Source organism: Nerophis ophidion, linkage group LG01, assembly GCF_033978795.1.
Source record: "Nerophis ophidion isolate RoL-2023_Sa linkage group LG01, RoL_Noph_v1.0, whole genome shotgun sequence".
Classification (NCBI taxonomy): domain Eukaryota; kingdom Metazoa; phylum Chordata; class Actinopteri; order Syngnathiformes; family Syngnathidae; genus Nerophis; species Nerophis ophidion.
In genome coordinates, this window is record NC_084611.1 from 42477791 (window position 1) to 42505217 (window position 27427).

At 40.4% G+C, this 27427-nt stretch overlaps 1 protein-coding gene and 1 long non-coding RNA gene across 2 annotated transcripts; one reads left to right on the forward strand and one right to left on the reverse strand.

Moving 5' to 3' along the window:
• The first annotated feature begins 1642 nt into the window (after positions 1-1642).
• Positions 1643-25411, forward strand: LOC133554711 (zinc finger protein 544-like). The gene is made up of 3 exons (XM_061903773.1): positions 1643-1997; positions 14132-14629; positions 22538-25411. The coding sequence occupies exons 1-3, from the start codon at positions 1820-1822 to the stop codon at positions 23503-23505; spliced, it is 1644 nt and encodes a 547-aa protein (XP_061759757.1). The 5' UTR covers positions 1643-1819; the 3' UTR covers positions 23506-25411.
• LOC133554769 (uncharacterized) lies at positions 12070-23670 on the reverse strand. The gene is made up of 2 exons (XR_009807204.1): positions 22665-23670; positions 12070-14441 (listed from the first exon to the last, which is right to left on the reverse strand). It is a non-coding gene; the product is annotated as an uncharacterized LOC133554769 (long non-coding RNA).
• Positions 25412-27427: the final 2016 nt, after the last annotated feature.

Consider the following 27427-nt stretch of genomic DNA (forward strand, 5'->3'; position numbering starts at 1 on the left):
CTACATCTCTGGGTTCTTTTATATTATTTAATTTCCATTTATGGCAATGTGGCAAATCCTATTTCAGATACACAAAACTATAAAATATACACAAAACAATAAAGCCACAGTAGTAGAATAAATGAACAACTGTTGTGTGTCTGTTCAGGGAATCATTTTCTGAGAAGTAAACTGTAACGTCTCGTTTTCATTTTTGCAAAGTGGTCAATCACTCTGGACAGACATGGAAATATTACAGTAACTGTTATACAGTTGACCAGTGGTTCCCAACTGCTGGGTCGTGACATAAAAGTGGATTGTGTGTCATTTTCAGTGAGTCGCAGTCAGACGTGTGCATGAAAAAAAAAAAAAGTTTAGAGAGAAGAAAATCAAATTGTGGCAACAAAACCAGATATTTTTAGCCATTTTTCTAGTGACTATTAGTGAGTATTTTAGCAAAAGGCAAACCGACTAACAAGTTGGAGGAGGATTCAGGACAGACATGGAAATATATTTAAAAAAAATCTAAATGGGGCAACGAAACCGAATATTTTCAGCCATCTTTCTGAAAATAAATACAGAAATGTTACTATTTTTTCTGGAAACAAAACCAGATGCTTTAGCTGTAGCCATTTTTCTGGTGACAATACAAGATTATTTTAGTCAAAGTCACACCGATTAACAAGACAAGTCTACTGTGCTATTTTTCTGTGAAATAAACTTGAATGATTTAAAAATTTGGCTCACGACTTGATGATATGGAAAAAAAAATTCTTCCTGAAGATAAACCATTTGAGAAGCACTCAACTCACACATGCTGACTCCAAATCATCATTGATGCAGAACCAGCAGACAATAACCAACATTATGTTTCATGTTCATTGGAAATTCCCCCGACAACTAATACAGCAAATGAATATGTTTGTCTTGATACAAGGAATAAGGTTAGCTAACTTAGCATCAACTTAAGACAATGATGTTGTCTAGCTAGCTAGGACTTCACTTACATCTCTCATTCCTGCTGCTTCTTCTCTGCTGCGGGCGAATAACTTTCTTAAATCCATCTAGGAGTTACAGTTTGAGTCAAATAAAAATAAAAATAATGTAATTAACAAATTGTTGTTGGCTAACGTTACCTACCTCACGCAGTGATTCGCATCCCGTCTCTCTCTCTCTCTCTCTCTCTCTCTCTCTCTCTCTCTCTCTCTCTCTCTCTCTCTCTCAACTGAAGTCTCGATCCACACGTGAATAAATTACCATATTAAATAGCCATGAGCTCATTGTTACGAATACAGTAGCAATCAATTACCATACTAAGTAATATGTTCGCTGTTGTCTATGTTATGTAGACTTAAAACTCTGAAGCGTTTTTTTTTATTGGTGAATCTTTCACTGGGGCACTGCAGATCAACAGTGGGGCACGTGCCCCAGTGAAATATGTCTGGCGACGCCCCTGGTATAGCATATAAGAATATTCTATTACTGTTAAGCAAACTATGAATAATAAAACATGTGTCCTTTATTATAGCTACGCGTATGACAAAAAAAGTGCGCAAAAATCAGAGGTGTTCAGTGAGGTAAGATGAATGAAATGCGCTGACAGTTCATTGCTCCTGCCAAATGACGTGCCCTGAGTGGAGCGGATCACCACTCCAAGATGGCGGCACCGCGACTCGTCAGCGCCAGTAGGCAGTAGCGCTCGATGCTGCGTACCCTTATAAGATGTCTATGGTGATAACTGTTAAATTACCATCGAAGAAGAAAAACGGAAGTGAGAAGGCAGAAAGTAGCAACGCTCAAGTGTCTGTTTACATTGTACTCGCAAAAAGCCAACGTCGGAATGCTGAGAGAGTTGGTGAAGGAGCGAATAATGGCGGCGGCTGATGAAATATTCGCGCTGTTTGAAAGAACGATAGCGTCGTACGAGGAAGAACTTTCTCGAACGAGAGAGGAGAAAGAGCGATATCGACAACAACTGGAAGCTGCTAGCAAGGTTCACACTGTGCCTCACGATCAAGGTATTGTTTATGTGTTCAATAACTTTCTATTTTTAACTTATTTTTCCAAATTGTTGTTCAAATATTTGAACAAAAGACCAAACTATTACGTAAATGCTCAACGTGCCGTAACTGCATTGTAGCATATGCTAGCAGGAAAGGACGATGCAGCAAATGTTTGCGTCGATTTGATACCAAGTACTTGCAGGCAAATGTTTCAGATACTATTTACTTTTGCATGATCGTTGATCACTTAGTATTTTTAATCGAAATAAGAAACAAGAAAAATAATTTAGATGAACAAAATGTTTAATATTTATGTACATTCTAGCAGTGCAATTATATTTTAAATAGTTCCTAAGGAAAGACACACAAAAAAAATCAACAAAATAACACCAGTATTCCATTTTATTACATACAATTGTTTGAGAAAAGTAAAGTCTAGAGCAGGGGTCGGCAACCCAAAATGTTGAAAGAGCCATATTGGACCAGAAATACAAAAACAAATCTGTTTGGAGCCGCAAAAAATTAAAAGCCATATTACATACAGATAGTGTCATGAGATATAAATTGAATTATGAGGACGTCAAGGAAACTAAATTAGCTCAAATATAGCTACAAATAAGGCATAATAATGCTACATGTACATATAGCTAGCCTAAATAGCATGTTAGCATCGATTAGCTTACAGTCATGCATTGACCAAATATGTCTGATTAGCACACTACACATAAGTCAATAACATCAACAAAACTCACCTTTGTGCATTCATGCACGACGTTATAAGTTTGGTGGACAAAATAAGACAGAAAAAGAAGTGGCATAAATTACGTCTTAGAAAGTCGGAGAAAGTTATACATGTAAACAAACTAGGGTGACTTCAAGGACCGCCAAAATTAGTAGGACAAAACTGCGCTCGCCAAATACTTGAATCAGTGAAGCATGTTTAATACAAACAGTGTGCTTTATAGCAATTGGGGAGGTTTGTGTCATGTTTGTCCTCCTACAGAAACCAAATTAAAACAAAAAATATGTTTTTTTTCCCTCATCATTTCCATTTTTCATATATTTTTGAAAAAGCTCCAGAGAGCCACTAGGGCGGCGCTAAAGAGCCGAATGAGGCTCCAGAGCCGCGGGTTGCTGACCCCTGGTCTAGAGTGTAAAAACAAAACACTTTTTGCCCACAAATCCCTCCTGTGTCCCCATACTTTGTCCCTGCGTTTGTTAACAATGCAATGTCAACAGTGTGACAATATGATTAACACAACAAAATAACATCAAATAATAATAATAATAGATTTTATTTTAATAAGCACTTTCCATTGAGCAAACAACCTCAAAGTGCTACAGTAAGATTTGCTTCTTCCTACTCCTTTTCGAACGTGTTGAAAAGAGAAACTGGAAATTGTGATGTATCATGTTGTATGCTTGCATGTTCGAAATAAACTCAAACTTAACTAAACTCTACAGTGTATTAAAAAAAAAAAACAAAGATAATAAAAATAAATACAAATAAAAACTAAACGTATCTAAAAAAAAAGCTTTTTTAAAAAGAAATATTTTTTTAAAAGCATCCACAGTCTGTGGTGCCCTCAGTTGGTCAGGGAGAGAGTTCCACAGACTGGGAGCGGCAGAGCAGAAAGCCCGGTCTCCAATTGTCCGTAGCTTTGTCCTCGGAAGTTGGAGGAGGTTAGCCTGTCCGGAGCGCAGGTGTCGTGTGGAGGATTTGGGGGTGAGCAGTTCTTTGAGGTAGAGGGGGGAATTTCCATGAAGGCACTGGTGAGTTAGTAGGGAGACTTTGTATTCAATCCTGAGTGGAACAGGATTTGAGAACAGGTGTGATATGGTCGTATTCCCGCACTCTGAACAGGATCCTAGCAGCACTATTCTGTAAGTACTGCAGCTTCTGAACGTTCTTGCTTGGGATCCCCACAAGAAGTGAGTTGCAGTGGTTTAAATAAAATAAACATTAAAGAGGACCTAATAAATATTGATCTCATCACATTAGTATCAATTGCACACTGATACAGCTCTAGGTATTGAAACTGTAACTGACTTAGGGCTGAAAACTATCATGATGTAAGTGTGTCATATTGGTTGTATCGATCATTTTTCAAAGTTTTTTATGATCTACTGAAAATAAGGACCAGGAGATGTAAACATTTTTATTTCAAATGCAACCTTCCTCTGATTATGATCCCCTCAGCGAACAAAGCAATCAATGTAAACACACAATTCTAAAAACACGTTGAACATTTAAAGGCCTACTGAAATGAGATTTTCTTATTCAAACGGGGATAGCAGGTCCATTCTATGTGTCATACTTGATCATTTCGCGATATTGCCATATTTTTGCTGAAAGGATTTAGTAGAGAACATCCACGATAAAGTTTGCAACTTTTGGTGCTGATAAAAAAGCTTTGCCTGTACCGGAAGTAGCGTGTGATGTCACGGGTTGTGGAGCTCCTCACATCTGATCATTGTTTACAATCATGGCTACCAGCAGCGAGAGCGATTCGGACCGAGAAAGCGACGATTTCCTCATTAATTTGAGCGAGGATGAAAGATTTGTGGATGAGGAAAGGACTTGAAAAAAAAAAAGACTATACAGTGGGAACGATTCAGATGTTATTAGACAATTTTACTAGGCTAATTCTGGAAAATCCCTTTTCTCCTTTTTGCGTTACTGTTGTTTTAGTGAGATTATGTGGTCGTACCTGTACAACCTGAAGGTCGGCCCTGCACCTTTCTTCAGCACCAGTCGACGGGTTGTGGCAATGCCCATCTTTGCCCTTCGCAAGGGACCCTCTTCGACACACGATCTTTCGAAATGATCGCTGCATAATACACTGTACTTTGTGTGTGTGTGGTCCAAACCAACCGTGTTCGCTTGACCGCTCTGTTCCATAGTAAAGCTTCACCATCATCTTTTGTGAATGTAAACGATCAAACACCGGCTGTGTTTGTGTTGCTAAAGGCGGCCGCAATACACCGCTTCCCACCTACAGCTTTCTTCTTTAACGTCTCCATTATTCATTGAACAAATTGCAAAAGATTCAGCAACACAGATGTCCAGAATACTGTGGGATTATGCGATGAAAACAGACGACTTATAGCTGGGAACGGTGCTGGAACAAAATGTCCTCTACAATGCGTGATGTCACGCGCACCCGTCATCATATCGCGACGTTTCAGCAGGATACTTTGGCGCGAAATTTAAAATTGCAATTTAGTAAACTAAACCAGCCGTATTGGCATGTGTTGCAATGTTAAGATTTCATCATTGATATATAAACCATCAGACTGCGTGGTCGGTAGAAATGGGTTTCAGTAGGCCTTCAACAATAACCTATTAAAATGATTTTGCAAAAAATAGGAATGTGCAAGAAATAAAGTGTAACAAAATAGTGCAGATAAAGTGTAAACACGGAGAAACTTGCTGAGAACTATTTTGTGCAGATTTCCTGAAAAATGTCAGCCGGTCACATCGCACCACACGGAGGTAATCACCCAAAAAAAAATTCACAACGAGAAACATGAGGAGACAGAATAAGTACTTGGTAAATCCTCAATCCATCCATCAATTTTTCCCACCGCTTGTTACTCTCGATGTCGCTGGCGGGAGCCTAACCAGCTACACGTAGACCCGAGACAAGTCGCATCCTCATAAACTGCCACCCAGAAAGGAGATTTGAGTCCAAACATCAGTTTGGGAGGTATTTACATTATTAAAAGTAATGTTGTTAAGTAACATTTTTAAGAAACATCATATTTCAGACTGATACAAACACGTCCACTGTGCAGGACACTGCTTCTAAGTAAGTACAAGTTGAAAGAAACCAAATTGTACATTATTTTTTTACGCTTTATGTTTACATTACACCTCACTGACAAGAGTTTTTCTGTAAAAATAGACAGCTTTATGTCTTCCACAGCTCCTCTACCACATGGGGTCCTCCAGGGCTCAATCCTCGGCCCTCCTTTATTTGCGCGTTATCTTCTCCCCCTTGGTTCTGTTCTCAGGAAGCACGGTATTGCATTTCATTTTTATGCCAGATCTACTTTCCCATGGCACAAAATAACACGGTCCAACGTCTCATTGACTGCCTGCACGACATCAAAGCCTGGCTTTCAGTTAACTTCCTGAGCCTAAATGAAAACTATTTGTAATATTTGCTACTTCTGTTTTCAAATGTCTAAACAACCTCGCTCCAACATATCTCTGCGACCTCCTTCAGCCTTACTGCACGCACCAACATTCGTGGGTGAGGGGCTGTGATCGTCTATACCAAGATGGCTGCCAGGTGCCGTAGCTAAGCCGGTATGTTTTAAAGTTTTCATTTGCCTGCATATCGTAAAAACAACCGTCCGACATTCTTTATTTTGGGTACTTACATATGGTGCCTGACTGCTGTGGCGTTTTAAGGCCATCTGCACTTTTTATGCTACGGTAAAGACAATTAATGGTCCGGTTTTGATTTTATTAGCCTTCAAAGAACGGCTGCGCTGAAAAACATTTCTAAGATTGCCGTCGTGCGCTCACACAGAGAGCTAGACGTTTTTTTTTAGGTTTTTTTCCTACCGCTCCCAGTATGTAATCTTATATATGGCATAAACGCGCCAGTGACACAATATTTGCATAATAATAACATTAGTTCTGCTTCGCCCTCGTCTGAAATATTTGTTAAGATGGCTGCCGGCTAGCTAACGCTTGTCCTGGCTAGGGGTGCGGGGGCAGCAGCCAAAGCAGTACCCGCTTTAATATATTTATTTATTTTTTATCGTGCTTTGTTTGTGTTGTGTTGTGTTGTGTTTGCTCGTTTTTCTTGTATTATCTTTTAACCTGCCTATTATTGTACGGCACTTTGGTTAACCCTGTCGTAAATTTTAAATGTGCTTTATAAATAAAGTCGATTTGATTTGATTGTCACCTTAAAGACACGCAAATGAACTTTTTGGTAAAATATTTGCTTAAAAAAGTGGATAATAAAATAATGTGGGTAATAAAACTGCGATAATAAAACTGCGCAATAATTCACACTTACAAAAAATATGTTTGTAGTAATAAATGTGATTGGAACATTTTAGCATTGTGTTTGCGTTCAATTATAGTAAGCGTATTTATCCTAAACATTCCTTTTATTGGGACATATACCACAATAATATCGTACCATGGCCTTAGCTGAGAATGGTGTTATTATATCATCAATCAATCAATCAATGTTTACTTATATAGCCCTAAATCACTAGTGTCTCAAAGGGCTGCACAAACCACTACGACATCCTCGGTAGGCCCACATAAGGGCAAGGAAAACTCACACCCAGTGGGACGTCGGTGACAATGATGACTATGAGAACCTTGGAGAGGAGGAAAGCAATGGATGTCGAGGGGGTCTAACATGATACTGTGAAAGTTCAATCCATAATGGATCCAACACAGTCTCAAAAGTCCAGTCCAAAGCGGATCCAACACAGCAGCGAGAGTCCCGTTCACAGCGGAGCCAGCAGGAAAACATCCCAAGCGGAGGCGGATCAGCAGCGCAGAGATGTCCCCAGCCGATACACAGGCGAGCAGTACATGGCCACCGGATCGGACCGGACCCCCTCCACAAGGGAGAGTGGGACAGAGGAGAAAAAGAAAAGAAACGGCAGATCAACTGGTCTAAAAAGGGAGTCTATTTAAAGGCTAGAGTATACAAATTAGTTTTAAGGTGAGACTTAAATGCTCCTGCTGAGGTAGCATCTCAAACTTTTACCGGGAGGGCATTCCAGAGTACTGGAGCCCGAAATGAAAACGCTCTATAGCCCACAGACTTTTTTTGGGCTTTGGGAATCACTAATAAGCCGGAGTCCTTTGAACGCAGATTTCTTGCCGGGACATATGGTACAATACAATCGGCAAGATAGGATGGAGCTAGGCCGTGTAGTATTTTATACGTAAGTAGTAAAACCTTAAAGTCACATCTTAAGTGCACAGGAAGCCAGTGCAGGTGAGCCAGTACAGGCGTAATGTGATCAAACTTTCTTGTTCTTGTCAAAAGTCTAGCAGCCACATTTTGTACCAACTGTAATCTTTTAATGCTAGACATGGGGAGACCCGAAAATAGTACGTTACAGTAATCAAGACGAGACGTAACAAACGCATGGATAATGATCTCAGCGTCTTTAGTGGACAGAATGGAGCGAATTTTAGCGATATTACGGAGATGAAAGAAGGCCGTTTCAGTAACGCTTTTAATGTGTGACTCAAAGGAGAGAGTTGGGTCGAAGATAATACCCAGATTCTTTACCGTGTCGCCTTGTTTAATTGTTTGGTTGTCAAATGTTAGAGTTGTATCATTAAATAGAGGTCGGTGTCTAGCAGGACCGATAATCAGCATTTCCGTTTTTTTGGCGTTGAGTTGCAAAAAGTTAGCGGACATCCATTGTTTAATTTCATTAAAACACGCCTCCAGCTGACTACAATCTGGCGTGTTGGTCAGCTTTAGGGGCATGTAGAGTTGGGTGTCATCAGCATAACAGTGAAAGCTAATACCGTATTTGCGTATGATGTCACCTAGCGGCAGCATGTAGATGCTGAAGAGTGCAGGGCCAACGACCGAACCCTGGGGAACTCCACACGTTACCTTAACGTAGTCCGAGGTCACATTGTTATGGGAGACGCACTGCATCCTATCAGTAAGATAAGAGTTAAACCAAGACAGGGCTAAGTCTGACATACCAATTCGTGTTTTGATACGTTCTAATAAAATATTATGATCGACGGTATCGAAAGCAGCGCTAAGATCGAGGAGCAGCAACATAGATGACGCATCAGAATCCATCGTTAGCAATAGATCATTAGTCATTTTTGCGAGGGCTGTCTCCCCGGAGTGATTTGCCCTGAAACCGGATTGAAAGGTTTCACATAGATTGTTAGACCCTAAATGTTCATTTAACTGCTCCGCAACAATTTTTTTGAGGATTTTTGAAATAAAGGGAAGGTGAGACACCGGTCGGTAGTTTACCATGAGGTCAGGATCGAGGTTAGGTCTTTTAAGAAGAGGATGAATAACCGCTTTTTTGAATGCTAGGGGAACAGTGCCCGAGGAAAGTGATAAGTTTATAATATTTAGCACTGATGGACCTATTAATACAAAGAGCTCCTTGATCAGTTTCCCAGGAAGTGGGTCAAGTAAACATGTTGTTTGTTTTATTCCATTTACACGTTGTAACAATTCCTCTAATGTTATTTACTCAAAACAAGAGAAACTATTTTGGAGGGCAGTATCCGCCGTATATACAATCGTGTCAGTGTTAATAGAACCCAGTTGTAGCTGGGACGCATTATCTTTAATCTCCTTTCTAGTGACTTCAATTTTCTTACTAAAGAATTGCATAAAGTCATCTGCTGAGTGGGTGGAGCTACTGGAAGGAGTCCCTTGTTGGGTTAGCGATGCTACCGTACTAAACAAAAATTTAGGATCGTTTTTATTACGGTGGATGAGATTTGAGTAATATTTAGCTTTAGCTAAGGTAAGCATGTGTTTATAAGTTATTAAACTATCACTCCATGCTTGATGGTGCACCTCAAGTTTAGTCGTGCGCCATTTGCGTTCCAGCTTTCTACATAATAATTTCTGAGCCCTAGTTTCTTCTGTAAATCATGGGGTGCGCTTTTTTGGAGCCTTTTTTAACTTTAGCGGTGCTATGTTATCAATGGTTTCGCGCAGGGCGTGTTTAAAGTTGTTAGTGAGGTTATCAATAGAGCCCACATACTTTGGGAATGGTGCCATTACCGAGGGCAGTAGGTCAGCAAGAGTTATCGTTGTGGCCGTATTAATGTTGCGGCTGCTATAGCAATTATTATTATTAGTTTGCCGAACATGCGTCTGAACCTCGAATTTTATAAGGTAATGATCGGACAGTACTTTAGTATACGGGAGTATCGTAACTTTGGAAACGGTGATACCCCTGACAAGCACTAGGTCTATCGTATTACCGTTGCGATGCGTGGGTTCATTTATTATTTGTGTGAGACCACAGCTATCAATTATAGTCTGGAGCGCTACGCACGGTGGGTCCGATGGGGTATTCATATGGATATTAAAGTCCCCCATTATGATTATATTATCGGCGTGTGTCACTATATCAGCAACGAACTCTGAGAATTAATTGATAAAGTCCGAATAGGGCCCTGGGGGGCGGTAGATAACAGCCAGGTCTAGAGGCAGCGGTGTGACAGACCTCATAGTAAGCACCTCAAACGATTTATAATTATAATTTATGTTAGGACTAAGATTAAAGTTTTCGTTGTATATTAGTGCGACCCCCCCACCCCTTTTCAGAGGACGGGCAATATGCGCATGTGTAAAGTTAGGAGGACATGCCTCGTTTAGCGCAAAAAAAATAGTTTGGTTTAAGCCAGGTTTCGCTGAGACCGATGACGTTAAGATTGTTGTCTCTGATGATATCATTAACTAACAACGTTTTGGGAGACAATGATCTTATGTTTAAAAAAACTATATTATAGGTAGTGGGCTGTTTTAGGGAATTTTTGATCAAATTATCCGTAGAAGCAATATTAATAATGTTGTGTTTATTATGCCCAGTGCATTTAGTATAATTACGACCATATCTAGGAATTGATACGACGGGAATTTTCCGATTGTTTGTTTGTTGCTTTGATAAACTGCACGCATCATAGTTAGCCACCTGAGTAAAACGCATGTCCAACTCTGAAACACTCAAAGCAGAAGAAACTTGTTCTAATTCAACTGACTCCTTACCCAGACCAGTAGTCTCGCATCTTCCATTTAAATCCGGCTTCAGGATAGAGGGAAGTGGTGTTCTGTGGGGATTAGCCTTCTGCTTTGCTTTTAGCCCCGCTCGGCATCCGCGTTTCCGATCACACCGCTGGCGTCTGCTCCGTAGACGGCCCCCGCTGCTACCATACTCCCCTGTTTCACAGGCCGCTGGATGTAGCCGTCGACGTATTCCCGTGCTAGTTAGCAGGTGTAGCAAGCACGCGTCTATCAGTCCAAAACGGCCCGATATGTCCACATCCAGAAGTGTCTGGCGGTCGTACGTGATCACGGAGTGACCACCATGTGAGCCAGCCATAAATTATACAGATTACCAATCCTAGGTGTAGTTCTGTTAGGTAGTGAAGTTAATTTATTTATTTTTATCGAGCGCTTTTCTCTAGTGACTCATAGCGCATTGTGAAACCCAATACCTAAGTCACATTTAAAGCAGTGTGGGTGGCACTGGGAGCAGGTGGGCAAAGTGTCTTGCTCAAAGACACAACGGCAGTGACTAGGTTGGCAGAAGCAGGGATCGAACCTGCAACCCTCTAGTTGCAGGTTTTATAGAATGTGTAGACACATTTTTAAAGTGTGTGTATATATATATATATATATATATATATATATATATAATATATATTTTTTTTTTTGCTGCTTTTATTTATTTATTAGATGTCTTTTTACTAAATAGGCACAAACACTGTTTTAATATGTGATAATGCCTTTTATACTGTATTTTTGTTTGTTTTATGTGCTGTATGCGATTGTATGTCTACTTGGACGTTGGAGTCTGCAATAAAGCTTGATTGATCAATACCGTGATAGTATCGTACCGTGAAATTTGATACCATTACATGCCTATTAATCATGTATATGTTGATGAATCACGCAATGTATTTTAAACCGTACACCATTGACAGTTAGTTGCCTGAAAGGTGGCGCGGGTTGCTGTTTGGTCAGTAAACGGGTCCGTGAAAGCTGAGTGAGGAGATTTTGTGCTTGCTGGCAAATTTCACTTCAAATTATTCTCCAACTGGACTTTAGATTAAACTCTTTTCAGCAAATAAATGACATGCATTCAAATATTATAAATCAAACATCAACTCTATGTCCTTACTTCAAAATAAATCCATTGGAATTGTAAATTATGCAAATTATCATGATTCTTAATAAGACCTATGTCCTGGAAAAATATATCAGTCTTGAATAGGGGTGTAACGGTACACAAAAATGTTGCTTTAGTACGTACCTTGGTTTAGAAGTCAAGGTTCGGTTCATTTTCGGTACAGTAAGAAAGCAACAAAATATAAATGTTTTGGTTATTTATTTACCAAATGTGTTAACAATGGCATAACATACATATACACACAGGGTCCATTGCCAGGGTTAATGTGGTCAACATATATAAAATAAAAACTAAATAAGATAAGGCTCGGAATGGTTTCCTAACAAAACCTTTCGACATATAAAGTGCTTTTTTTGATTGATTGATTGAGACTTGTATTAGTAGATTGCACAGTACAGTACATATTCCATACAATTGACCACTAAATGGTATCACCCCAATAAGTATTTCAACTTGTTTAAGTCGGGGTCCACGTTAATCAACATTAAACCGCCTCAAGTTGTTGCTCAGATTAAATAAAATGACAAAACTTTTCTTCTACATATAAAAAGTCCAACATTAAACAGTTTCAGGTCAACTCAGCCTCAGATTAACTTTTCTTTTCTCTCCCAGCCTGGCTAATTTGGCAGTAAGAGGATATATGGGCTCATTGTTGTTCCACAATAGAAGTGGGTCAAAATATAGTTTTTTATGCATTATGGACTCAAATATGCTGCTATAAAAACATTTGTTATTGCTTCGGCCCTGCCTGACTCGCCGAGGAGAGGCTGCTTGAATGCGGTGGTGACGCTTCAAATGGGTTAGCATGTGTTATGAGAGTAGCGTATGTGTTTATGTGGCCCTTTTAATATGGGACAGCATGTGAAGTGAGTGTGTGGGCGAGCGAGTTGAGGGAGTGGTAGAGTGCGGGAGTGGCTAGTGTTTTGTTGGATTGGCTGTGTGCAAGACCTCAATAAAGCCACGATTTGCAACTAATCGCCAAACTCTTCAATTACCCTGGAGTCCGGAGCTGTGGAGACCCACTGCCGGGTAGAGTGTAGGGTGTTGCCCCCGAAAATACATCAGCCCTGGAGGAGTGTCTCCCCTGCGCTCCTCGACTATGGTCTGGGAGCCGGAAGCAGGAAAGGTGCAACACATGTTTGACGTGTTGTCAGAAGCAGCTGCTGAACAATATCGGCAAACCTCCGTCCTCCATTGTTGTATCGCACAGCCAAAGTGTTCCGAAACGGGGGATCTTAACGAGGCAGAAGGGACTTCCAGCTCTGGCTTTTAAATGTTGTCTTAGCCCGGTCGCTGCTAGCATGTGTACTCGTTCAGTACACCTCCGAACCGAACCAAAACCCCCATACCGAAACGGTTCAATACAAATACACATACCGTTATACCCCTAGTCTTGAATCATCACAGTAGTTAATACTATGATTATTGTTAATTACAAACTAAATGTGGGATATAAATAATAATGGAAGTATAATTGTTTGTATATAGTACATAATCATTACAAAGGTTTAACTAAGACGTGTACAAGGATATTTCACATGTGTTTACTGTGTATTATATATTATATATATAATGTATGTCATATATTATTTATTATTATTATTGTTTATTGTGAGCGAACTGTGGTGCTGAATTTCCACCAGAGATGAATAATGTACTTTCTGTTCTATTTGATTCTACTCTATTCTATATAATTGAATAGTGTTTATGTTGTGTATAAGGTGTATTTACAATATGTTGTGCAAAGGAAATGTTATATTTTTTGGAAGCTCATCTTGTATTTGACATTGTTTATAGGGTTAAGCGCAAAAAGTGTTCAACTTCAGCCTAAACTCTTTCGGTCTGCAACATTTTCAATTTATGAATGTGCAACTGTTTGTTTATGTATAGCTCCTTGTTTATTTTGTTTACCACTGACCGAAGAAATAATAAACTAAACTAAACTGAATGCTCCTTTATGACATTCTAACACAAAAATTGCATTTGTGTCCAATTATTATAGTTTTTTGACGTTAATACAAACAATACAAGCCAGTAATAACCTGTGATCAATCATGACTAATCAAAATTCAAAAGTGACATTATTCTGATAAAAAAAAAGAAAACATTGACAGCACCAATTACAAATAAATGTATTAAAAAAAACACCATATAAAATGTGAACAGACGCAATATAGTGAGACAACAAGAGGGACATTGTCATTTTAGTCACTGGAAAATGTATTTTCTCTTGTGTCCTGCAGACATCCTGCGTCCCCTTCAGCTACAGGCAGGGAGTGCCACTTTGGAACAGGAGGATACACAGCCCCCCCACATTAAAGTGGAAGAGGAGGAATTCTGGATCCCTCAGGAGGAAAAGTGTCTTCTCGCGCTGGAGGAGGCTGCCCTCACCAAGTTGCAACTGTACGTTGTCTCTGTAAAGACTGAAGATGGTGAAGACAAACCACCTGAATCCTCACAGCTTCATCACAGTCCAGGTGAGGAGAACAAAGAGGGGGAACTTCCAGGCAGCAGCGCAACACAACACATGACGGCAGAAGCTGATGGAGACCACTGTGGAGGATTACAAGAAGACAACCTCTTAGCTCCACTATCAGATAGTGATGACACAGCATCACACACTCCTGGCGATGAAGACTGGGACTGCGCCCGAGAACCTTTGAGCAGCGGTACAGACTGTGAAGATGATGTCAGGACTCAAACTGACAACAAACACTCTGAATGCTTTCAAGATAAGACCGGTAAAGAATGTTTTACCTGCTCAATTTGCGCTAAAAGCTCGACTGATAAGAGGGATTTAGTTCGACACATGAGAACACACACAGGAGAAAAACCTTTCAGTTGTTCAGTTTGCGGCAAAAGATTCTCTGATAAGTCAAATATTATCCCACACATGAGAACTCACACTGGAGAAAAACCCTTCAGTTGTTCCGTCTGTGGCGAAAGATTCTCCCAAAAGTCAAATATTAAAACACATATGAGAAAACACACAGGAGAAAAACCTTTTAATTGTTCCGTGTGTGGGGAAAGATTCTCCCAAAAGTCAAATATTATACCACACATGAGAACCCACACAGGAGAAACACCATATTCTTGTTCTGTTTGTGCAAAAACATTTACACGTCACAGCAGTTTGACCGCACATATGCTCCTACACACTGGAGAAAAACCTTTTAGTTGCTTATATTGCATTAAAAAGTTTTCTAAAAAGACAAACATGCTGGAACACATGAGAATACACACCGGAGAAAGACCTTTTATTTGTTCAATTTGTGGTAATGGTTACTCTTATAAGAAAAGTCTGACGGCACACATGCGGACACACAAAAGAGAATAAACATTCCTGTCTAGTTTGTTGTGCTAAATGATTGTCAAATCATAGAAGTGTAATGTCACACGTATGATACCAATGTACACGAGTTCCAAGTTAAAGGTGCCGCACAGAACAGCAGCCACACAACTTCAAATTAACTCTGAAGCAAAAAGAGTTCTTATTGGCGATTCACCTTGTTGTATATAGCAACACAACACCCAGGAGCTATATTGTGTTTTTGTTTTTGCTTCTGTTTATTGCAGATTGTCTTTAAATGTTATTGCATTTACTTATCCTCTGGTTGACTTGTCTTTAATTTGCTGTTACCGTGTTTCCTTGACTTGCCGCCTGGTATATAGTATGCGCCTGCCTAGAATTACTGCAGGGTCAAACTCGTTTCGCAAAATAATTAGCGCATGCTTAGCATTACCGCCGACTCAGGATTAACTCCGGGTCAAACTCGTTACGCGAAATATTTTTTTTATTAGCGCATGTCTAGAATTTCCGCCGGGTCACACTCGTTTCGCAAAATAATTAGCATATGCCTAAAATTTCCGCCTGGTTAAACTCGTCACGTCACGAGTGACACTTCACCTGTCATCATTTTCAAAATGGAGGAGGCTGATTTCAATAATTTGAAATTCCATAATGGGAAGAAGATTAAGAGCTATTCAGTATGAATTAAGGTCCAAGCTATTGAATATGCTAAAAAGAACAGTAAGCAGCTATGTTTTTTTAATATACCGTAGCTGCGTGTGTCAAATATGAATCATTAAATGACTCCCGCCTCCTGGTGGTAGAGGGCGCTAGTGATCCTTCTTGCGACTACTCGGCTGCAGAAGAAGTGACAATAAGCAGCAAGAGTGAGCAGCTATCGTTTATTTTTTCCTCTCGCTTGCACTTTTAACATGGAGGATTACATATCTAAAATAAAACAGTTTTCTAAACTGGACTTTCAATCGAAGCAGGAGGTAATAAAGGAAGATGTCCACCGAGACAGATACTTTTAAAACTGATGAAAGATAAGGAAGTCTTCTATAAACAAGTTATCGATGCTTTCGATCAGAAGGATATGCGCATGGACTTAATTTATAAGTAAAGGTACGAGAATAATAATGGGTTTTTTTTTATTAAATGTGCTTTTCATGATCATATCCTTACATCACACTCAAATGTATAAGCACAGGCCTAAATTTACCGCATGCCTTTGGTAAACGCCGCAGTGAGACGAGGTTTTTTAATAATTAGCGCATGCTTGCCTTTACCCCATGCCAGGTTTTAAATTAATTAGCGCCCCTGCAGCAATTCAAGGAAATACGGTATTTCAACATTTTATTTTACTCCCTATACTGTGAGAAGAGGTTTTAAATGAATTAGCGCCCCGGCGGCAATTCAAGGAAATATGGTATTTCAACATTTTATTTTACTCCCTGTACTCCACATACCGTCATGACTCAGATAAAGATGGTGACCTCTTTGCGGCTCCCTACATTCGCCCCTCCCAAAAATCTCACAATTTACCATATTTTGACTCCTTCATGGCTATTAGCAAATCATGCACCGCACCTGACAATATCTTTCTATGCCAGGGGTCACCAAACTTTTTGACTTGGGGGCCACATTGGGTTAAAAAAATGTTTTGGTCAGGGCCAATATATATATATATATATATATATATATATATATATATGTATATATGTATATGTGTGTGTATATATATATATATATGTGTGTGTATATATATATATATATGTGTGTGTGTGTATATACAGTATATATGTATGTATATGTGTATGTATGTATATATATATGTATGTATATATATATATGTGTGTGTGTGTGTATGTATATATATATATATATATATATATATATATATATATATATATATATAATGATTGCATTACATCCGGAGATGCTTTCTTCTTCATTCACCTTAGGTGAATGGAGCCTTGGCCAGGAGAACTTGATATCTTCAGACGGTGTCCAGCGGTCATTGGGTGTTTCGACCCTGAACCGTAACACCCTACCGCTGGTGGGCCGGCAGTGGTGGCCAAGTCACTGCCTATCTCCTCCTCCTGGCTTCCAGCTCATCTCATCTCTCCTGCTCCATAACCAGCAAGAGGCTCTCTCCGCTGCCTCCCCCATCCTGCGAGCTGCTGTCTTTCTCTCCTTCCCCGTTATTCCCAAAGCTGTGAGCATTCTCCATACCGACTGGGCAGGGAATCCTCTGCAGCCGACCTCGACCGGGAACAGCCATGCCTGCCATCCTTTTCCCCTGCAGTCATTTAAAAGGTCCTGGTATTTAGCACTTTTCCTTTCAAAGGCTTGGTCGCAACCTTCTTCCCATGGGACTGTGAGTTCAATAAGAATTATCTTCTTTGCCTCTTCAGACCACAGCACCACATCCGGTCTCAGGGTTGTTTGTACAACCTGGGGGAACTGCAGCCTTCCTCCCAGGTCTACTTTCATATCCCAAGACCGTGCCATTTGCAGTAGGCTCTTCCTTGCTGTTGCTGTGGTTGGTGGCTTTTCTCCCTCCCTCACAAACTGGATGGATTTTGTTTGTTGCTGTTGCTGTTGTTGTTGCTGTTTCTTGCATCTCTGCTGCTCCAAGGTGTTAGCCAGTGTCATGAGCACCTTGTCATGACGCCATCTGTATCTCCCTTGGGTGAGTGCTGTTTTACACCCTGACAGAATGTGTGCCATGGTACCCTTCTGCCCGCAAAGCTTGCATAGTGGATCCCCTCTCATGCCCCATCTGTGCAAGTTTGTTGGAGTCGGGAGTGTGTCATACACTGATCTCAGCAAGAAAGAGATGCGGAATGGTTCCAGCTTCCACAGATCTGCCCATGTGATCTTTCTCTTAGGGAGGTCCCATTTGGTCCAAGCTCCCTGGGACGCTAGTTCCACTGCTCTTGATATTCGACCTTCCTCTTCCAGGTTTCGTACTTCCTCCTGGACCATAGCTCTTCTTTCCCTGGGTTCTGCCTTACTCCATTGTTGGACATGGGTAGTTCCAAGACCCTGTCTCCCTGTGCACGGCATCCCTATGATGTCACGTAGCCTCAATATGCTCTCAACTTGTGCAACAGTTGTGTCAGCTGCCCACTTGCGTCCTGATCTTGTAGTGACGCCTGCGTGTCTGACTTGTTCGTCCTGGGTGTCTCTGTATGTCATTAAGACTCTGCACTTTGCTACCTTGAATTCCTCCACCACGGATGACAAGGGAAGCTGGAGCTGTCCTGATCTTATGTAGAGGCCTACTGATGTGAAGCTTGGAGGGATTCCCAGCCATTTTCTGAGGTTCTTGTTGATCTTTCTTTCCACTCCTTCTACGCGTGTCATAGGGATGTCATACACTGTCAACAGCCACATGAGTCTTGGTAACAGTCCATGTTGGTATAGCCATATTTTAAATTTACCAGGGAGTCCTGATTTTCCAATCTTCCTCAGCCACTCCTCTGTCTGCTTCTCTGTACTGGTGATGTTGTTCCTGTCAGTAAGTGAGCTGTCAAACCACTTTCCGAGGCACTTTATAGGGTTCTCCTCAATCGATGGAATCACTTCTCCTTGCACTTGCAGCTTGAACCTGTTCGTCAATTTACCTTTCCGGATCACCATGCTCCTTGATTTTTTGGGCTTAAACTTCATTCTGGACCATGTTGCCATGTGGTCCGGAACTGTTAGCACCCGTCTCGCCTCCACATGGGTTGTGGTCGCCACGGTGAGATCGTCCATGTAACCTCTTATTGGGGGTTGTTGAATGCCTGATTCCATTGCTGGTCCTCTGGCTTCTTTCCCAGCAGCTGTTATGAGGAGGTTCATTCCCATGATAAAGAGGATGGGGGAGATTGTGCATCCAGTTACGATTCCCTTTTCCAGGTTTTGCCACTGAGTTGTGAAATTGGCTGTCTTGAAACGTATCTGGATGCCCCCAAAGTAGCTGGTTATCATTCCCTTGATGTGCAGAGGGATGTGGTAATGGTCTAGTGCAGTGTGAATGAGGGCGTGAGGGATTGATCCGTAAGCGTTAGCCAGATCGAGCCAGACAACAGTCAGGTTGCCTTTGCTTGCTTTGGCCTCCCGGATCATCTGACTGAGAACTCCGGTGTGTTCCAGGCATCCAGAGAAGCCTGGTATTCCACCTTTTTGGATAGAGGTGTCAACATATCCGTTCTCAGTCACGTATAAGGTCATCCTTTTTGCCAGTACAGACTATATATATATATATATATATATATATATATATATATATATGTGTATGTATGTATGTATGTATGTATGTATGTATGTATGTATGTATGTATATATGTATATGTGTGTATGTATATACTTATATATATGTATATATTTATATATATGTGTATATATATATATATATATGTGTATATGTATTTATATATATATGTGTGTATATGTATATATATGCATATATATACATATATGTATATATATATATATATATATATATATATATATATATATATGTATGTATTTGTACATTTATATAACTGAATATATATTTATTCAGTTTTAAACATTAATTCACTTTCTTCTTGGATCTGAACTTTACCGCTGACTATATTTTTTTCTATATTTTTATTGTAATATTTTCAGAATGTGTTTATTCCATTTTTGGCCAAAGTAAGACAAAGACAACAATCGGAAGTTGTCTTTATTTTTTGGTTTTAATGCAATGATTTTAACAGTTAGGCCCGGGTGTGCACAGATTTTCCTCCACGCGGCCCCAGAGCTATAGGTTCCTTTCCTCTTTAAGTTGAAAACGATTTCCAAATCTTTGTATTCTGTTTTTATTTACAATTTAAACAACATGACAACTTCACTGGTTTTGGATTTTGTATTATTGTGAGTGAACTCTTTTGGGCAGTAAGAATACGCCATATGTCGTAACAATATATATTTTTTTATAAGTAAGATTTATTAAAAAGTTGTGCATCAATAACACATATTTTAAAGTTGAAGTAAAGTGCATTTAAATCGATTGAGAAGTGAGTAAATTATTATCTATTTTAATATGCATGCCTTACATTGCATTGCTTTATATAGGAAACTGGCCCTGAGTAAGATGGCCGCCACGTAAGGCACGTCGCTTACTCGCATGGCTGCAACAGCGCGCTGACGTAAGAGTCCAAGAAGAAGGCGGAAGTCAGTCGGCGAGAGCACGAACGAACATTAGCAACATTTCAAGTGTGCGTTTAGCTTTTTGGGCACTCGCTAAAAAAGCCGTCACAATGTTGAAAGAGTTGGTGAAGGAGCGACTAATGGCGGCAGCTAATGAAATATTCGCGCTGTTTGAAAGCACGATAGCTTCGTACGAGGAGGAACTTTCTCGAACGAAAGAAAAGGGGCGACATCGACAACAACTGGAAGTTGATTATAAAACTCCAACTGTGTTGCCCTTTGAAGGTATGTTCGAATGGTCCCTAACTTTCTACTTTCACGTATCTTCTTTACGTCAGAGTTCAGCAATTGTAATCTGGTGTATAACACCGGCACTTATTTTAATGAAAAAATACAACGGCGAGTAATAATTGATTAAATAAATATTAATGTGTCCAATAGTGTAATAAATGTATTTTTTGTATGATTACAATTGTTTTTAAAGCATTTTCAACAAAAAAAACTTTAAAAAATTCAACGGGACCAAATCCCTCAAAAGTGGGACCTGAAAACCAAAATGACCAACCTGAGCGTCTTCCAGTATACATTCTTTGATGATTTCCGTGTGTCCTGTCACAATGAAAAAGTGTACACGCATCTTGTGAGACATGATATGGTTTTGAGTGTACTAAAGCCCTCAAAAACATTTCAGATGACATTATAATAGCAATATTAGTAAATACAAGCCTACTTTAGAGCACAGTTAAAAGCCTACTGAAATGAGATTTTTCTTATTTAAAAGGGGATAGCAGGTCCATTCTGTGTGTCATACTTGATCATTTTGCGATATTGCCATATTTTTGCTGAAAGGATTTAGTAGAGAACATCGACGATAAAGTTCGCAACTTTTGGTCGTTAATGAAAAAGCCTTGCCTGTACCGGAAGTAGCAGACGGTGTGCGTGTGACGTCACGGGTTGTGGAGCTCCTCACATCTGAACATTGTTTACAATCATGGCCACCAGCAGCGAGAGCGATTCGGATTGAGAAAGCGACGATTTCCCCATTAATTTGAGCGAGGATGAAATAATTGTGGATGAGAAAAGTGAGAGTGAAGGACTAGAAAAAAAAAAAAATAAAGACGATGGCAGTGGTAGCGATTCAGATGTTATTAGACACATTCACTAGGATAATTCTGGAAAATCCCTTATCTGCTTATTGTGTTACTAGTGTTTTAGTGAGATTATATAGTCGTACCTGTACAACATGAAGGTCGGCCCGCACCTTTCTTCAGCACCAGTTGACATGTGGTGGCGATGCCCATCTCTGCCTTTCGCAAGGGACCTTCTTCGAAACACGATCTTTCGAAATGATCGCTGCTTAATACACTGTACTTTTGTATGTGTGGTCCAATCCAACCGTGTTCGCTTGACTGCTCAATTCCATAGTAAAGCTTCACCGTCGTCTTTCGGGAATGTAAACAATGAAACACCGGCTGTGTTTGTGTTGCTAAAGGCGGCTGCAATACAGTTCTGTAGTGATGAAGTAGTCTTATGCTTTTTCCAACACATATCTATATATATATATATATATATATATATATATATATGTATATATGTATATATATACATCCATCAATCTTCTACCGCCTGTCCCTTACGGGGCAGGTGGTGCTGCAGCCAATCTTAGCTGCATTCGGGCGGAAGGTGGGTTACACCCTGGACAAGTCGGCACCTCATTACAGGCCCAACACAGATGGACAGACAACATTCACACTCACATTCACACACTTGGGACCATTTAGTGTTGCCAATCAACCTATCCCCAGGTGTATATGTGTGTGTGTATATATATATATAAATAAAAATATCAGTAAATAAATAAATAAACAAAAGTACAGGCCAAAAGTTGGACACACCTCCTAATTCAATGCGTTCTTTATTTTCACTGAAGGCATCAAAACTATGAATGCCAAGAGTGTGCAAAACACTAATCGGAGCAAAGGGTGGCTATTTTGAAGAAGCTAGAATATAAAACATGTTTTCAGTTATTTCACCTTTTTTTGTGAAGTAAATAACTCCACATGTGTTCATTCATAGTTTTGATGTGACAATCTACAATGTAAATAGTCATGAAATTAAAGAAAACGCATTGAATGAGGAGAAGGTGCGTCCACACCTTTGGCCTGTACTGTGTGTTTTTTGTGTCCTGCAGATATCCAGGGGAGTGCCACAATAAAGCCGGAGGATCCACAGCCCCCCTGCATTAAAGAGGAAGCAGAGGAACTCTGGATTGCTCCGGAGAAAGTGTGCCTTGTCGGGCAGAGGAAGGCTGATCTCACCAAGTTGCCACTGATCGTTGTCTCTGTAAAAACTGAAGATGATGAAGACGAATCCTCACAGCTCCGTCACAGTCCAAGTGAGGAGAACAGAGGGGCGGAACCTCCGAGTAGCAGCTCACTACAACACATGACATCAGAAGCTGATGGAGGATCACAAGCAGACAACCTCATAGCTCCACTATCAGATAGTGACGACGTGACGTCTCACTCTGCTGAGGATGAAGACAGCGACGACATCCAAGAAACTTTGAGCAGAGATACAGACTGTGAAGGTGATAACAAACACTCTGAAAGGAGGACGGGTAGACCACGTTGGACCTGCTCAGTTTGCGATAAAAGCTTTTCTTTTAAGAGTGATTTTGCTCAACACAGGAAGACGCACGCAGGTGAAACACCATATTCCTGTTCGGTGTGCGCAAATACATTTACCCGACACAGCAATTTGAGAGCACACTTGCGCACGCACGACGAAAAAACACCTTTTACTTGCGCCGTCTGTAGTAAAGAGTTCTCCAGAAAAGTACGCATGGAATCCCACATGTGGACTCACACGGGACAAAAACCTTTCAGTTGCTTGACATGTGGCAAAATGTTCATCACAAACGTCTCTTTGATTGGACATCAAAGAACCCACACTGGGGAGAAACCTTTTAGTTGTTCAGTTTGCGATAGAAGATTCTCTCAGAAGTCGAACATGAGGTCCCACATGAGAACACACACAGGGGAAAAACCTTTCTCTTGTTCCTTTTGTGCCAGAACGTTCTCTCGGCATGACAATCTGATGTCACACATGCGGATACACGGCAGATGCACAAACACAAACGTTTCCCTGCCAAGTTAGTGTTTCAAAATAATGTGATGTCACCTTGAAAATGATTATGTACAAACCCTGTTTCCATATGAGTTGGGAAATTGTGTTAGATGTAAATATAAACGGAATACAATGATTTTCAAATCGTTTTCAACCCATATTCAGTTGAATATGCTACAAAGAAAACATATTTGATGTTCAAACTGATAAACGTTTTTTTTTTGCAAATAATCATTAAGTTTAGAATTTGCTGCCAGCAACACGTGACAAAGAAGTTGGGAATGGTGGCAATAAATACTGATAAAGTTGAGGAATGCTCATCAAACACTTATTTGGAACATCCCACAGGTGTGCAGGCTAATTGGGAACAGGTGGGTGCCATGATTGGGTATAAAAACAGCTTCCCAAAAATTGCTCAGTCTTTCAAAAGAAAGGATGGGGAGAGGTACACCTCTTTGTCCACAACTGCGTGAGCAAATAGTCAAACAGTTTAAGAACAACGTTTCTCAAAGTACAATTGCAAGAAATTTAGGGATTTCAACATCTATTGTCCATAATATCATCAAAAGGTTCAGAGAATCTGGAGAAATCACTCCACGTAAGCGGCATGGCCGGAAACCAACATTGAATGACCGTGACCTTCGATCCCTCGAACGGCACTGTATCAAAAACCGACATCAATCTCTAAAGGATATCACCACATGGGCTCAGGAACACTTCAGAAAACCACTGTCACTAAATACAGTTGGTCACTACATCTGTAAGTGCAAGTTAAAGCTCTACTATGCAAAGCCAAAGCCATTTATCAACAACATCCAGAAACGCCGCCGTCTTCTCTGGGCCCTAGATCATCTAAGATGGACTGATGCAAAGTGGAAAACTGTTCTGTGGTCTGATGAGTCCACATTTCAAATTGTTTTTGGAAATATTTGACATCGTGTCATCCGGACCAAAGGGGAAGCAAACCATCCAGACTGTTATCGACGCAAAGTTAAAAAAACAGCATCTGTGATGGTATGGGGGTGCATTAGTGCCCAAGGCATGGGTAACTTACACATCTGTGAAGGCACCATTAATGCTGAAAGGGACTTACAGGTTTTGGAACAACATATGCTGCCATCTAAGCGCCGTCTTTTTTATGGATGCTCCTGCTTATTTCAGCATGACAATGCCAAGCCACATTCAGCACGTGTTAGAACAGCGTGGCTTCGTAAAAAAAAGAGTGCGGGTACTTTCCGGGCCCGCCTGCAGTCCAGACCTGTCTCCCAACGAAAATATGTGGCCCATTATGAAGCGTAAAATACGACAGCGGAGACCCCGGACTGTTGAACGACTGAGGCTCTACATAAAACAAGAATGGGAAAGAATTCCACTTTCAAAGCTTCAACAATTAGTTTCCTCAGTTCCCAAACGTTTATTGAGTGTTGTTAAAAGAAAAGGTGATGTAACACAGTGGTGAACATGCTCTTCCCCAACTACTTTGGCACGTGTTGCAGCCGTGAAATTCTAAGTTAATTATTATTTTCAAAAAAAATAAAGTTTATGAGTTTGAACATCAAATAGCTTGTCTTTGTAGTACATTCAATTGAATATGGGTTGAAAAGGATTTGCAAATCATCTAACACAGTTTCCCAACTGGGGTTTGTACATTAGACTTGGACAAACTTTATTGATCCACAAGGTAAATTGTTATACCAAATATACTATACTTTATAGACGTTATACTAAAATACTAAATTTAGTGTGCTGTTAAAAAAAACAGCTATACTACTTTCAATCATGGTGTAAATATTAAAAAATACGTTCTATCTCCTTCTGCTGAAGTATACATCAATGATTATAAGGATGTACTTATGTTGCTGTTTAAATACGGGGAACAAGGGAATTGTGAAAAAACTGCATGCATTCTTTAAATAAAAACGATTCAAATGCAAAACTTAGCAGCTTTCTTCCTGTGCGCTCATCTTGAGCAATCTTCATTACCGCCACAAGATGGCAGCAGATAAAGGCAATTGACACATGTTCTCCCTGCGCAGTCATTGATGGAAATAAACGTCAATCACGGAAACGGCACCACTGATTGGCCGAGGTGTTGCTCGAATACAAAATATATTTAGATAGCTTACACGGAATGTGACAACATTAAAAGCACTTTCCTACAGGTCATACTTTCTAGAAGTATACCATTACAAATCACACACTTTTCTAGTTGACATATAGTGTGAAAAACCCCCATAAAATAGTATTTATTTATTCATTTGTTCTTTTGCTTTAGCATTATCTTGTTAAAATATGCCACCAAGGTAATAGTGTAATTAATCAATCAATCAATCAATGTTTACTTGTATAGCCCTAAATCAGTAGTGACTCAAAGGGCTGCCCAAACCACTACACAAACCACTACGACATCCTCGGTAGGCCCACATAAGGGCAAGGAAAACTCACACCCAGTGGGACGTCGGTGACAATGATGACTATGAGAACCTTGGAGAGGACGAAAGCAATGGATGTCGAGCGGGTCTAACATGATACTGTGAAAGTTCAATCCATAATGGATCCAACACAGCCGCGAGAGTCCAGTCCAAAGCGGATCCAACACAGCAGCGAGAGTTCTGTTCACAGCGGAGCCAGCCGGAAACCATCCCAAGCGGAGGCGGATCAGCAGCGCAGGGATGTCCCAAGCCGATACACAGGCGAGCAGTCCATCCTGGGTCCCGACTCTGGACAGCCAGTACGTCATCCATGGCCACCGGATCGGACCGGACCCCCTCCACAAGGGAGAGTGGGACATAGGAGAAAAAGAAAAGAAACGGCAGATCAACTGGTCTAAAAAGGGAGTCTATTTAAAGGCTAGAGTATACAAATGAGTTTTAAGGTGAGACTTAAATGCTCCTTCTGAGGTAGCATCTCAAACTTTTACCGGGAGGGCATTCCAGAGTACTGGAGCCCGAAATGAAAACGCTCTATAGCCCGCAGACTTTTTTTGGGCTATGGGAATCACTAATAAGCCGGAGTCCTTTGAACGCAGATTTCTTGCCGGGACATATGGTACAATACAATCGGCAAGATAGGATGGAGCTAGACCGTATAGTATTTTATACGTAAGTAGTAAAACCTTAAAGTCACATCTTAAGTGCACAGGAAGCCAGTGCAGGTGAGCCAGTATAGGCGTAATGTGATCAAACTTTCTTGTTCTTGTCAAAAGTCTAGCAGCCGCATTTTGTACCAACTGTAATCTTTTAATGCTAGACATGGGGAGACCCGAAAATAGTACGTTACAGTAATCGAGACGAGACATAACAAAAGCATGGATAATGATCTCAGCGTCTTTAGTGGACAGAATGGAGCGAATTTTAGCGATATTACGGAGATGAAAGAAGGCCGTTTTAGTAACGCTTTTAATGTGTGACTCAAAGGAGAGAGTTGGGTCGAAGATAATACCCAGATTCTTTACCGTGTCGCCTTGTTTAATTATTTGGTTGTCAAATGTTAGAGTTGTATCATTAAATAGAGGTCGGTGTCTAGCAGGACCGATAATCAGCATTTCCGTTTTTTTGGCGTTGAGTTTCAAAAAATTTGCAGACATCAATTGTTAATTTCGTTAAGACACGCCTCCAGCTGACTACAATCCGGCGTGTTGGTCAGCTTTAGGGGCATGTAGAGTTGGGTGTCATCAGCATAACAGTGAAAGCTAACACCGTATTTAAGTATGATGTCACCTAGCGGCAACATGTATATGCTGAAGAGTGCAGGGCCAAGGACCGAGCCCTGGGGAACTCCACACGTTACCTTAACGTAGTCCGACGTCACATTGTTATGGGAGACACACTGCATCCTTATCAGTAAGATAAGAGTTAAACCAAGACAGGGCTAAGTCTGACATACCAATTTGTGTTTAATAATATTAACAGCAACCACTAAAGTCAAGCAATACCATATAAAGGAAGTAACC

Bases quoted from the DNA above. Each gene is read 5' to 3' on its own strand.
- LOC133554711 (XM_061903773.1), top strand. From the start codon at position 1,820: ATGCTGAGAGAGTTGGTGAAGGAGCGAATAATGGCGGCGGCTGATGAA. The intron at 1,998-14,131 runs GTATTGTTTATG...TGTGTCCTGCAG, and splicing joins CACTGTGCCTCACGATCAAG to ACATCCTGCGTCCCCTTCAG. The intron at 14,630-22,537 runs GTAAAGAATGTT...TGTGTCCTGCAG, and splicing joins ATGCTTTCAAGATAAGACCG to ATATCCAGGGGAGTGCCACA.